Source organism: Silurus meridionalis, chromosome 16 (assembly GCF_014805685.1).
Source record: "Silurus meridionalis isolate SWU-2019-XX chromosome 16, ASM1480568v1, whole genome shotgun sequence".
In the NCBI taxonomy this organism is placed as follows: domain Eukaryota; kingdom Metazoa; phylum Chordata; class Actinopteri; order Siluriformes; family Siluridae; genus Silurus; species Silurus meridionalis.
Window position 1 is genome coordinate 13,333,798 of NC_060899.1, and position 13,101 is coordinate 13,346,898.

Below are 13,101 nucleotides of genomic sequence, written 5' to 3' on the forward strand. Positions count from 1 at the left end.
GTAAAACAGTGTTGTACAGGAAATCTCCACAGTGAAGCGCAATTGAATATGTTTTTACTGGAATATTTGTAAGAGAGTTTAACTTTTCATATTAATGAGTGTTGACACAGTGAAGATGTTTATGCAAACTCGTATAGTTGTATGCACGATTTGATAGCTTTGATAGTAAGCAATTCATGAACATGATGGCTTTTTGTAGCGGCATTATCAATTAAATCGAGATTTTCAGATCTGTCTAAGTGGAGTGTACAGATAAGGAGACAAAAGGACTAAAGCCTCGCTGCGTCACTCTCTTTCGAAGAAATGAAGCGAGGACTAAATCTAACTACCATCTCTTACACAGTAAGTCTGAGACACCTACTTGGTTTGTTATGTTGCTATGCTCTCAGACCCATAGGCATTTTCCTAGGCCTTGATCCTTTTGGCCCTGGACACTTTTCAACCGATTTAAGTGTTGTTATGATAGGGTGAGCATGATAGGGGGATAAAACCAGATTTTGCAAGTACATGCGCTCACAAGTGGCACAGCTTTTTTTTTTTTTTTCTAAGATTAATAGCAAATGGAATTTACTCTCAATTCTCACAGCTTCTGCTTTCCAATTTCCACACATCTCCAATCCTCAGCTGGATATCCAATCTCGATCTCACCATTCCAGTGGGACGGAGCAAAAGAAAAGTGGTGGGATCGAGCGGCTGAATACTTAGAACACAGTCCACTGGTGTTTCCACATGATGACAGATGAAGATGAAGAAGCCAGTATCAAGAGTAGGAGGAGCATTCGAGATTCCAACAGACAGAACCGGGTATGACGTGCAGGGCATTGACCCCACAGTGGCGATCAGGGGAGGGGACTTGCACAGTGGGTGGGTCATCTAAAGAGGATGAGGGGAGCTTTTTTGGCAAAAAAAAAAACGTTCAATGGCTAGCGGTTTTCCATTTTTTACATGGAGCCATGTGGGACTGAGCATGAGACAGAATGCTTGAAGCTGTTTCAAGACCATCTCACTAAACCAACATCTAAAATAAGCCCGAGTCAGATGGCAGCACAAGATTACGTGGCCTTTCCTGAGCTGAACATGTGTCTAACGGCATTCTACATGTATTGCTTGATTGATGAGAGAGACTCGCTAAAAGAAAGCTGTCATGAGACAGGAAAGTGAAAGACACTCATTTGGTATAATCAACAAAGCTGCATTCCATAAGAAATAATAAACCCACAAAGCTCCCTGGAATCGGCTTGGCACATGTGTGGTGTGCTCTGTGCCATGAGAATTGTGCTGTATATTGGTGGTGTGGTGTGCGTGTGTGTGTATGTGTGTGTGTGTGTGTGTGTGTGTGTGTGTGTGTGTGTGTGTGTGTGTGTGTTTCCACATGTGCGGGCTTGCCCTGGTGAAGCTTTGAAACTGTGGCATCTTGAAATATGTGTGCAGAAGTAAAGCATAATGAGTTATCTAAAGAAAAGTTGGCCTTTTGACAATGTTTCACATACATAGATTCCAACACACATGTAACACTGGGTATACCCACAGTACATCCCAGCACATGTTCTCATTTGTGTAATATTTTGATTATAATTTTGCCCTTTTGCCACCTGCACCCCCTTTGAACTTTACTTACTTGGCTTAAATATGTTTCTTTTTATACCTGCCTATTACTATTGTGGCCAGTAGAATATCCTGGAAAGAACCTTTGTTTGAAATGGATATTCATTTTGTAGTTTGTTACTTATAGAAAAAACATCAAATGTTTTTTAAGCACTTGTACATACATTAGTTCATCCAATTAAACGCTGTCTAGCATGTCTGTCCCTTCTGCCCACTTACACATGTATACTATTATTTAAAATTACTTAGAAGTCTAATATTCAGATAGGTCAAATATCTGGGATTAACCTTTGGACCTCTGTCACCATCACGGTCACTGATGGTTAACCAGTTAAAATTAACCATAATTCCAAAAATATGCAGCACCTTCTTGACTAGGATACAATCATTGGGAAATCAGGCATACTGGTGTAAAACCGTTCACAGGTGAAAAAAAAAAGCTATTGGTTAATTCTTTGCTGTTCTTCATTGTTAGCCAATTTGCTGAATTACTGGATGTTGTGTAAAAAACACTGGAAATACGTCAGTGTTCAGTGTAACTTTTGTAATAATTGTCGAAACTTGCTACTTTTCCATTTATGAGAAATATTACCAGCGTTATTTATTTCCCCACCTAGATTTTATATTAGATCTTGTTAAAATCTTAAAAAAATTTTTAACTAGCTTTATGAACCCCAGGTTGGGAAACAAAAAAAAAAAAAAGGAAGTGTGGAAGATTTTTAGGTTTCTTCTCCCTATTAATTCTTTTAAATACTTTGTTCTATGAAGTGGTTTTTCAATGTTTAATGTGTCCATATATCTTTCTACATCTCTATGTATCTGTTCACTGGCATAGCAGTGGAATGCAATGTTGCTCTGCAGCTTGTCTGCTTGCAGCACGTCTCTGGCCTGTCGAGGGTAGGTGACAGAGTCAGCTAAGTGAGATGGATTTCCTGCAGTTCAGGGCCTGTTTGTCATTGCAGTTTTGTCACACGAGATGCAGAAAGAAAAGAAGAAGGAAGGGGGGAAACTGGACTGAGGGTAAGGTGAAGACAGACTCGAAGAGTCTGGTCTTTGGCAAGGATGAAAGAAAAGAACTGGGACATGTCTTTTCGGATCGTTCACGACTTAGCGTTCGAGGGATAATAAAAAAAATGGCAGACGGATATGTTGAGTTGGATATGTAGAGTGTCTCTTTCAAAAGCAACCATGAGGTAAAAAAGCGAAAGAGAGCAGGATAAGTTAGGGGGAAAAGTTAGTGGCCCTGTGGGGGTTTCTCCTGGAGTTCACTCCTTCTGGACAGAGAAGGAAAGGGAAGGCGGGGGCTCGGGTCAACAGCATTACGATGTTGGGGCGGATTAAATGTCTGAGCCAGCTCGTTTTTTTCCCCCCTCCAGGTACAGGAGCTGAGCCTAACAAAACTCTTCGATTATGGACAGGATATAGAAGAAAAAGTGTATAAATGCGTTTTTTTGTGTGTGTCTTTGTTTAGTAATGACACAAAGACAGGCCAAGAATGAGTCTAAACTGCAATGATAAAGGTGCAAGCTCTCGTTTTTTTTTGTGCGGAATCACTGCCATCTGGTAAAGGGGAAATTAAATGGCCCTCTCTCTATAAAAAAAAAGAAACCTGAAAAGAAAATATCACTTTGAGGTATTTCATCTTTCATCTCTGCAGCTTCAGAGCATCATTTAGAAATTGACACGCACAATAGTTAAAAGAAAAATGTGAGACAGAAATGGCAGCAAACGTCCTCTGTCTGCTTTCAACACGACTGCGGTGTATCTATCACTAACTTAAAAAGGCAAATTTTAGTAGTGTAACAACCAGCATCTCTCTGCCATGCTACTTTTTGATCTGTTCTTTTACTGCCCTCTTCCTTTATGACATAACAATTACACGAAGGAGCAGGAGCACAGCAAACTCAATTGATGTTTAGTACCAGCTCAAACAAAAGGGCAATTAACCCCACCTCCTCCTTTTCCTCTCTAACCTTTTCTGTCTCTCTCCCCTCTTTCTGTCTCTCTGCTTGTGTGTGAGGGCCACCTAAAGAAAATAGATGAGAACCATAACAAAGTCAAGGGCCCCAGGATCAATAAACAGTGTAATCAGCACTGGTCCCAGTGCACAAGGGTGAAAAATGCTTATTTTGTAACCCTTGCGTAAAAAACTAAACACGCACGAGTGAGAAACTGCAGAGTGTGAGTGAAAAGGCTGTACATGTATATAGTGAACCTAACCATCGGCACAGATTGACAGGAAATGGTGCCTTTTTTTGGAGTCAGTCTGGGCTGTACCACTTTTATGTTGAAGGGGTTGAGATGGTTGTGTTGGGGCAGACGCCTCTTCTGCTCCTGGCATTGAGTTCAGCTGTTTGTTTGATTTGAACCGGACTGAGGGTCTGGTTTTCCCTCAGCTGTTCTGCCATTGACAGCCATTGGCATTGACACTGCTATTTATTTCCTAATGTCTCAACCCCCATCTACCCATATACTTAATGTTGTACTAGCACCCTGTGTGAACACTTTTGCTAAATTGGTGACTTTGTTTTTAGTTTTTTGCAACTTTTTAGAGTCCTATAAGAGACTTTATTAAAAAAATATATATATTTTTTTATTGCTTTCAGTTTATATTTTAATGCTGTTTATATATTTGTTTATTATTACAAATCTTTATGTATCAATTTATCTCATTCTTTCCCAAACTTTTACTACAAAATTGGCACACGATTGTATAGGACATAATTGAATGCAATAGCATTAATATTTCCTTTGACCTAGGAGACCAAAAGCTGTTCCAGCATGACAATGCCCCCTGCACAAAGCCAGCCCTATGAAGATATAGTTTACAAGTTTTGAAGTAGAAGATCTTGAGTGGCCTGCTATAGAGCTCTGACCTCAACCCTATTAAAAACCTTTGGGATCAATTGGAAAGCTGACTGCACCCCAGACCTCCTCGACCTACATCAGTACCTGATTTTACTAACACCCTTGTAGCTGAATGAGCACAAATCTCTATAAGCACTTTCCAAAATTCATGTGTTTAAAAAAATAAAAAATAGAGGGTATGGTCAAAAATCTTTCTAGCTCATATCACAAAAGATTAAAAAAAACAAACAAAAAAAACAGAAACGATATTATCTCTTCTTCTGATCATACTCCGTTGTAGTCCATTCTTTTGCTGTTGTCTTTGGACAAATCATTCTTCTTCATGTAACACCTTTTGAAATGCAAATGTCCCTGACAATTCAATTAATATGCAGATCAGCTAATGACATCATGTGGTGTCTTCTAGCTACTTCTGTGTCTGTTATATGAAGCAGTTTAATGAAGCAATGAAAAAGTGGTTGCAGTGTGTGAATAGCTTTGGATATCAGGTGAAATGAGCATGGGAGTTCAGGTGGTTCGCAAGCACATTGTTTGTAAAACGATTTCTACGCAAACTAACAGCTTGAGCAAATGTTGTTGCTGTCGTTGATTATTTCTTATATTGTTTGGCCAAGTGAAAAGCAAGTTATTTGAATCTACTCCACATATTTAATGAAGGTCTCCCAGAAGTGGTCATCAGTCATTTGCTGTCTTTTGTGGAGACAAAAGAGAAGACTTTTTTTCCTCTCGCTCTGGCATCTGTTCCATGCACAATACTCTCTCTCTCTCTCTCTCTCTCTCTCTTTCTTTCTTTCTTTCTGTCTCACACACTCACTCTTTCTCTTTCACTCACTCATGCTGGACTTTAATATGGTTATGATTAGAGACGGAGTTGAAAAGGGAGGGAGGGATGGGGGTCTCATATTTACTGCAGGGGAAATGGGGGAGGTGCAGAGTTGCTAACATGCTGAACTGAGAAGTGTGTGTGTGAATGTGTGTATTCGTGTCTTGGGTGGTTTTTTTGTGCTAAAATATGAATCACCAAAGAGATTTAAAAAAAAGAGAGAGATTCAAGTGAAATTCAAATAAAAGTTAAGTCTCTAACCAGATCTGGGCTAGCTAGCACACATACACACAAAAACACCAACTCAGGCCCTTCCTCTGCTCCACCTCCTGCCCCCCCTTTCTTCTTCTCTCCTCCCCTTTTCCCCTCCCCTTCGTGGGCGCGGGACTGAAGCTGTTGGTTCGCTCTTCTCTGCCTGGGACACAGTGAGTGCTATGTGGAGCTCTTATTTAGGTCGGTTACAGAAGACTAAGAGCAGCTTGCCCAAGGGCATCCGGTGAACTGAGAGTGAGATCGAGATAGAAAGAGAGAGAGAGTGTGAGTTCCAGCCAGCCAGAAACCAGCTCCACATTCCAGCCCAGTGATCAGGCAGACAAGCAGTACTAAGAATATAGAGGAAGAAAGCAACAACAAGGGCAGATACTCAGCAGAGGAATTCCAGCCTCGGTTTTGCTGTTTGTCCAGCACGGGTTTATTATTCTTGTCGTTTTGAGCTAGGAAGCAATTGGCAACTTTGAAGAGTCTTTGCGTAAAGGACACATTATGTTTGACTGTATGGAGCCTCTGGGGATGGGACCCCGGCAGCTCTACGATGTCACTAACCGAGGTGCATGTATGCTGAGGAAGGCAAGTCCCTTCTTTACGGGGCTGGATCACTTCGCCTGGACGGGAACTACAGCCGTTCAGTGTAAGTGTCGTTCTTTTTATTCCTGTCTATGCTGTCATCTTGCACTCATTCTCACAGTGAGCTGTTAACTATGATTTAGCTAAGCATTGAGAGTCTGCACACTCTGTAGCATTCGTATGGTGTTTATTTGTGAGAACATGTGAGTGGCTAAAGGGGTATGTACTTCTGTGTGTGCGTGTGTCCATCAAACATGCTGTTTGATGTGATCATTTGCACATGAAAGGAAAATATCAGTGTCTGGTGTCCAATGCAGGTAACCTAATTCCTGACCTTGTCAGTTGTTGAAAAGTTAAACAGCGAGGATGGGGTGGGGGTCAAAATATAAAGAAGGAGAGAGTTAGATGTGGGGTGGAGGCAAATCAGATTCTTTTGTTTCATTTCAGTCATGCAGATTGCATTTTTTTTATTCTCATCCCAACTGACGGCAGACAAGTGTGACATCCCAGCAAGTCTGCCCATGACCCTATTTATCATTCCCAGCATCAGCCAGCACACAAACACAGCAGGAGGAAAGACATGATTTAGAAGCGGTCCACTCTTTAAATAAAGGATTTATCCACCAAAGGACTGCAAGCATCTGGCTTAGGGGGTGAGCAAATAAATAATTTAGGAAACAAGTAAGATAAAGAGTAGAAAAATAGGATAAGCAATGCTCAAACTGAGTCAAAAGCAGCAGTACTGTTTTCCTGTGGTCTGGATTGTCCCCCATTCCTGTATCTCTCTTTCTCGCTCTTTTGGCCCTCCCTTGCCTTTGACAGTCTTCTGGCTCCCACAAGGGCCTTGTCCTAGCACGGACAAAACTGGGCTCTTTTTTTCACGGTCTCACAGGGAGGTTAGCATGTGTATGCATGGGTGTGTTTAAGAACAAGAAAAAAAACAGCCTTTTTTTTTGAGGCAAATCCAAAAATGAGCATTTGCACAAGCAACACATCTCTCATTCTTCAGCTTCTCAAATGGGAGCCGGTTGTGCCGCTTTAGCGTTTTTTATTTGTTCAACCTTCTGTTTTTTTGTTCCTTGGTGCTGGCCTCTGTGTGTTGAGTCATCTGTCTTCATTAATCCTGAAGACACCAACGTTTCAGTGGCTGTCAGCCACACTGGGCCGCCATTTAATGAAGACAGATGCCCTGTCAGGGGCCTGGCCGAGGCATTGCACTCCACACCGCCTCCCCAGATCAGAGCATGATGAGATCTGTTTATTTAATCAATCAGGTTTCACCAGCCAAGAGCAAATGTACAGTCACACACACACACACACACACACACGCAAGCAGGAAAAGTATCTCTGTACTTCTTGACTGTACGAATTTGTAGCCCACTTGAGTTCCAGGAAATGGGGGAACAAGAAATGTGGTGGGAAAGCGTGGGCTGGCCTGAGGGAAGGACCGGTGTCCTGTTTCAGTCCTGCATGCCCACTAAAGCTCAGTAAACAAGGCCAGCTTGTCCCCCTCCAGCCGCCACTCGACTCATTGTCCCTCTTGATGAAGCAGATGAATTGATGTTTAAACCCACTATCTCATTAGGGCCAAACCAGCTGCGGAGCATGGTCAGGACGATTCAGGGAGGTTCAGATGGTTAACTTCTGCTGCTGGCAGGCTGTCTCTCGCAGCACTTTACAATACCCAACATTGTCTTTGTAGTCTACAGGAAGGAACTTTCCCTCATAAAAAAATTCTGCTTTGCCAGTGAGACACGGATATTCTGTTTTGCAAGTTATATTCTATGGATGACTCTCTCTCTCTCTCTCTCTCTCTCTCTCTCTCTCTCTCTCTTCTTAACACCACCTCATGAGCTTTTGTAATTGTTCTCACCGTGTCTCTTTTGTTCATCCAGGGAGACTTGAACCATCTGAGAGTCCCACTTGACAATGAAGAGCTTTTGTCTTTGTGCCATTCAGTAAAAGCTCTAACTGTCAGCAGTAGGTGGAGAAATAAAAGCCGTACTGGTCACTTTGGGATGCATAGTCAGCTTTCCTGTTTTCTTTTTTTTTTTCCTGCATCTCTTTCCATCACTAGAGTCAAAGGTGATTGAGAGGTTACATGTTGGGCAGAGTCAGCTCTCCACACCATGCACACTGCACTTGTTAAGACCCTGAAAAGGAAGGACAAGTCAGAGGCTTTAAAAAAAATAGTGTAACACTTAAAACAGTGGCAGAGGGAAGGAGGGTCTGGTATGTGCACTTGAGACATCAGTGTCAATGATTTGGAAATGCATCAGTTAGCAAGGAGATAACATCACATTTCCTTTAACCAATTGCTTTATGAAATTCTTAAAGGTGAAATTTACCGACATTTGAGTATTACATGGTTGTTACGATGATTAATGCGGAGTAAATACACATTACACAATACACAAACATGCACATATTTCATATAGCTCTCTCTCTTTCTCTCTCTCTCTCTCTCTCTCTCTCTCTCTCTCTCTCTCTCTCTCTATATATATATATATATATATATATATATATATATATACACACACACACAGTATGTGTGTGTGTGTGTACGTGTGCGTGTGTGTGTGTGTGTATAAATAACCCCGTGTTGTAGGACAGTGATGTCAGACACACACCTCATTTCATTAATTTTGTGTTAATGGAGGTCTTCCCTTACAAAAGATTCAATTAAAAGATTACAGCGCTTCAGGGGGTGGGTGTGGGAGTAGATAAAATGGTGATTTAAAGATGTGTATATATGTTAACATGAGGAGAGAGCTAGACAGAATAGTGTGTATATGTGGTGTTGACCGTTTAGTGGCCCTTTAGTGATAGGAGTATGTTTTTGTACTTTGTGTTTATGAGGCTGCAAAGGGATTTCTGTTTTAGCTGTTTGGAATTATTTGGGTTGATTGTGGATATTTTTTTTATTTTTTATAATTCTCTAACAAAAATATGTACAGATATATGTATGGAGTGTATTTTTTGTATAATTTGTATGTGTACTCAACTTTTAACATCTATGACAGATTTCTCTTTCTTGTCTCAAATTAATAATTCGACTGGCAGACCTTTGCATAAATCATTATACATTGAAGTGCGTGGAGCTATGATATGTGGATGTGGTGTACCTGTATGTGGATGACTATATATGATCTGTGTTGGCAAGGGACTTTGGTCTACTGTCAGTCCCAGAAAGATGGGCCTGACGTGGCTGCTGAGATTCCACAGTGGGCCGCTGGAATCCGGGTTGCTGCCATAATGGCAGTAGAGCCTCTTGCTGGGGTCAGGGAACTGTAAATAAGAGATCTTTCCTGTCAAATCTTCACTTGGCTGTATAGAACAAGATTATTCACAGCTTCGGATTCATAGATATATGTTCAAGCTTCATTTTGCATTAACTAAACTTGTGTCAAGTCATCGCTACAAAAATAGCTTTTTGGAGATTTCCATGTCATCTCAAATACAAGTTGAAGCTGTATGTCTGCTATGGGCCCTACCCATGCTCTGTCCCAGATCTGGACTGTAATTAGCCGTCTGTCTTTTTCCCTGTCTCAGATTTCTGTGACACACAAACAGGGCTGAACGTCATGCTTTAGGGAATTTTGGGACGGGCTTGTTGATTTAGCTGTTTTGGCCAGCACCTCTGTGCTGTCCTTAACTCCAATAGCTGTTTACTGAGAAGCTCAGTGCGTGCAGGAGGTTAGGCATTGGCAAGGAGTTGTTTTACTTTTGTATGTGAACATGTGCTGAAGGGCCTTGGCTTAGAGGATTGTGGTCTTAAGCCAAGAGAGAGCAAACCACTGTAAGTTTCACTGTTTAATGTTATCTCAAACTTCAGTTCCCAGGAAAAATGCAAAATATTCAATCTTTACTCTTAGTGCAAAGATAGATAAGGACTTTATGCCATACAAAAACTGTCTCTGTTGGTCTATAGTAAGGTATTAATAATACACAGTCTCTCCTGGTAATTTAAGATACATTTTAATAATGACCTACTACACACGCCTTTTGTCCAGAACCCTTAAAGAACATGTAACCAGTGTAAAAAGTACGGATTTTTGACACATGTGGCTCACTAGACTAAGCCAGTCAAGATTTATAAATATAGACATTTGATGAGCAGGAATGAAACTGTTTGGCTGGTATGACAAAGTAACTGCCAGACATTTGACCTATGCCACAAATAAAAAAACCTGTTTTAAAAAATTATTGTGGTAACTTAACCATAGGAAGTACTTTCCACCTGATGATTCACACATAGGTTTTCAGTGAAAAAACGATTCTTTTCTACGCCCTTTATTGTTGGGCAATCACTTTTCAGAGTTTGCTGGCCCACAAGGGTGGTAAAATTCCATCTATGTAATCAAGCATCAGTTGTCGGTTTCTGTCATTCATAACAGAAGTTTCTCACACTTACTCTAGAGTGGCATTAGAAAACAACCATACTGTGCTCTGGGATGATGTATGATATTGACTGATTTTGTGTTCCTAAACATCACCTTGTACTCACAGATGGAGCTTTCATTGGACACAAATCTTTCTCACATAAAACACTAAGCCACAGTCTCACCATTTCCTTAAGTTGTATTGAGTAGTAAAGTCAGCTTTGAATTGATACCTGTGAGTACTGTCAGAAAATAAGCTTTAACATTGTGCAGTTTTATTTGGTCATAATCTGGTCCACAGCCAATATTAACCAAACAAATAGTACTTCAGCACTTTGAGCGCATCATGCTATTAACACAACTTCCAATTTGTATAATCCTGGAGTCATATTTCCACATAATAACAACGAAATCTTTTATTTCCGTCACAAAGGCGTCAACCAGCTTGCTACTTCTACATTTGTTGTTTCTATTATTTAAGGAAGGAAACAATAAGACCCATACAAGGAGTTCCTTGAATCTGTTGCATAGGGACAAGTGAGGCCGTGGCACCATGGCAGGTGAGTGCAGACGGTTAGACAGATGGAGAAAGTAAATGTGTGAGAGCAAGCAGAAGCCCTGGGATCAAAGCTGAATGGTAGGCCAGGCTGAGTCTGTCATTTGGCTCCATTGCTCAGACAGATCAACACCCCAGTGTCTGTGCCCATACAAGAATGATCCAGCCATTGAAGTGAAGAGGAATCAGAGGAGACAGTATCTAAACTCTGAATGCACGAGGCTTGGCAGTCAGTCACAAGCTCAATGCCAGAGATCTGTCTCCTTTGGATCTGATCTTCATATTTCGATTCACAATGAATTGTTAAGATTAGATCACCATGATAGTTCCATGGAATTGCTTTAGTCAGATAGTTGTTCGAGGAGCAGCTGGGACAGTCCAAGCAGAATATAAGTCACTGATAAATTTTGAACTAGGGCTGAAGCAACATTACTCATATTTTACATGGAGTAATCACACCATGTTTCTTCGATGAAACTTAATGGTGTTGTGCAGTAAGGAAGGGCTTTCATGGCCAAATGCTTACTTCGAATGCTGTGTTCTAAAAAGGTTTTATGAGGCATTGTAAAGCAGAAAGTGTTGAATGTGTAATGCTGTCTCCAAGGGTAATTTCCCAAACCCTAGAGCCTTAGTGGCTGCCCCCACCTGCTGAATACCTCCTGTGGAAGGTGATGGCATCCTAGCTAGTTTTTTTCTGACATCACATCTTGTAAGGTGTGTGTGTGCACACCAGGCATTTCATGAGTGTTCATGTGTGTGTATGTATTCGTGCCTTTGTGCTGTTTATGACATGAGGGTGCAAATTCCTCTAGACTCCAGTCTCAGTCTGATTCTCTGGTCTTGTCCAATGTGGCACATGTTCTCACCTTTTTCTCGCTTTTGAGCTGTTGACTGGCTGGCAACTTTGGGCTTTTTCTGTAAAAGGTTTTGCTGTAACGGGAAGAATATCTCTCAACATGCCTAGGCAATGGGAGGAGAGAAATAGAAATAGAGGTGGTGGTGGTGGTGGGTGGGATGGGGTGTTTCAGATAATGAAGTCATAGTCAGCTGTTGACAGGAACTGCTACTACTGAGCACCTTATTAAAAGTGTGCATACAATCTCTCTTGTACTAACACCCATCCATTACTAATTTTTTTAATGAAACTGCTATGGGTTAAAGCAAATAGTATGGTCAGTCTTGGGACCATAATTTGACTATACATAGACAGTCGTACTCAGTGATCAGTGACTAGTTAAAATCGGTTGTCTCTGACTGAAAATATCTTGCAGAATTTTTTTAGCTCAATAATCGTATTTAGCAAAATGTGACTAATAGTGGAAATGCCACTCACTTAAAGAGTCAGCAATCAGAAAACATCCAGCGGAAAAAAAAGAGCAAGTAAAGCAGAGAGGAGGAAGGAAGTGTGGTTGTGTTGTAGTGAAGTGTTGTGATGACAACCATGCACTGGAGATGGCAGGAAGCTGTGGGCAGAGACAAAGAGAAAGGCAAAACAAGTGAAAGAGAGAAAAAGAGAGTGAGCCACACCTGGTCCCCCATTAGGAAGCTGGTGCAAGTTTTCTGGAGAGGACTACACGTCCTTGCTCGTCAGGCAAGGCTTAGAGAGAAGCCTCCTGCTCATGCAGTCTGTGCCAGTCAGCTTATCAATCATGCTGTTCAGGACAACCTGGCCAATCTGTGCACCGTCTGCCGCACAGCGCGTCTGGGCATGTAGAACTGGGGGGGCATAAAACAAAAACCAATGCTTTTAAAACAAGCTAATCCTAAGCTAAGCAGTGATAGTGATCATTGTTAGGTCTCATGTCTCAAACACATATAGATAAAATGCAGACTAAATCATTTAAAGAGGAATTGAGATGAGTTGACTGCATTTGCAAATCAAATTTTGGCGCTTTGGAAACAGGGTCATTGGTAGCCATGCGAGTACCCACACAAAACTGCATACACACTTACACAAAACACACACACACACACACACACACACACACACACACATACACACAGCACAGGACAAGACTAGATCT

The 13,101-nt window shown here is 41.3% G+C and overlaps 1 protein-coding gene across 2 annotated transcripts in view; it reads left to right on the top strand.

The window, feature by feature from the left end:
* Positions 1 to 13,101, top strand: part of rarga (retinoic acid receptor gamma a) — a 35,158-nt gene that overhangs the window by 13,413 nt on the left and 8,644 nt on the right. The window contains exon 1 of one of the 2 annotated variants that reach the window (XM_046869449.1): positions 5,671 to 6,203. The exons of the other annotated variant lie outside the window; for it this stretch is intronic. Coding sequence (XP_046725405.1) covers positions 6,059 to 6,203 — 145 coding nt within the window. The 5' untranslated portion in view covers positions 5,671 to 6,058. Of the gene's footprint in view, positions 1 to 5,670; positions 6,204 to 13,101 lie in introns of those variants that run through there. 2 annotated transcript variants of the gene reach the window in all.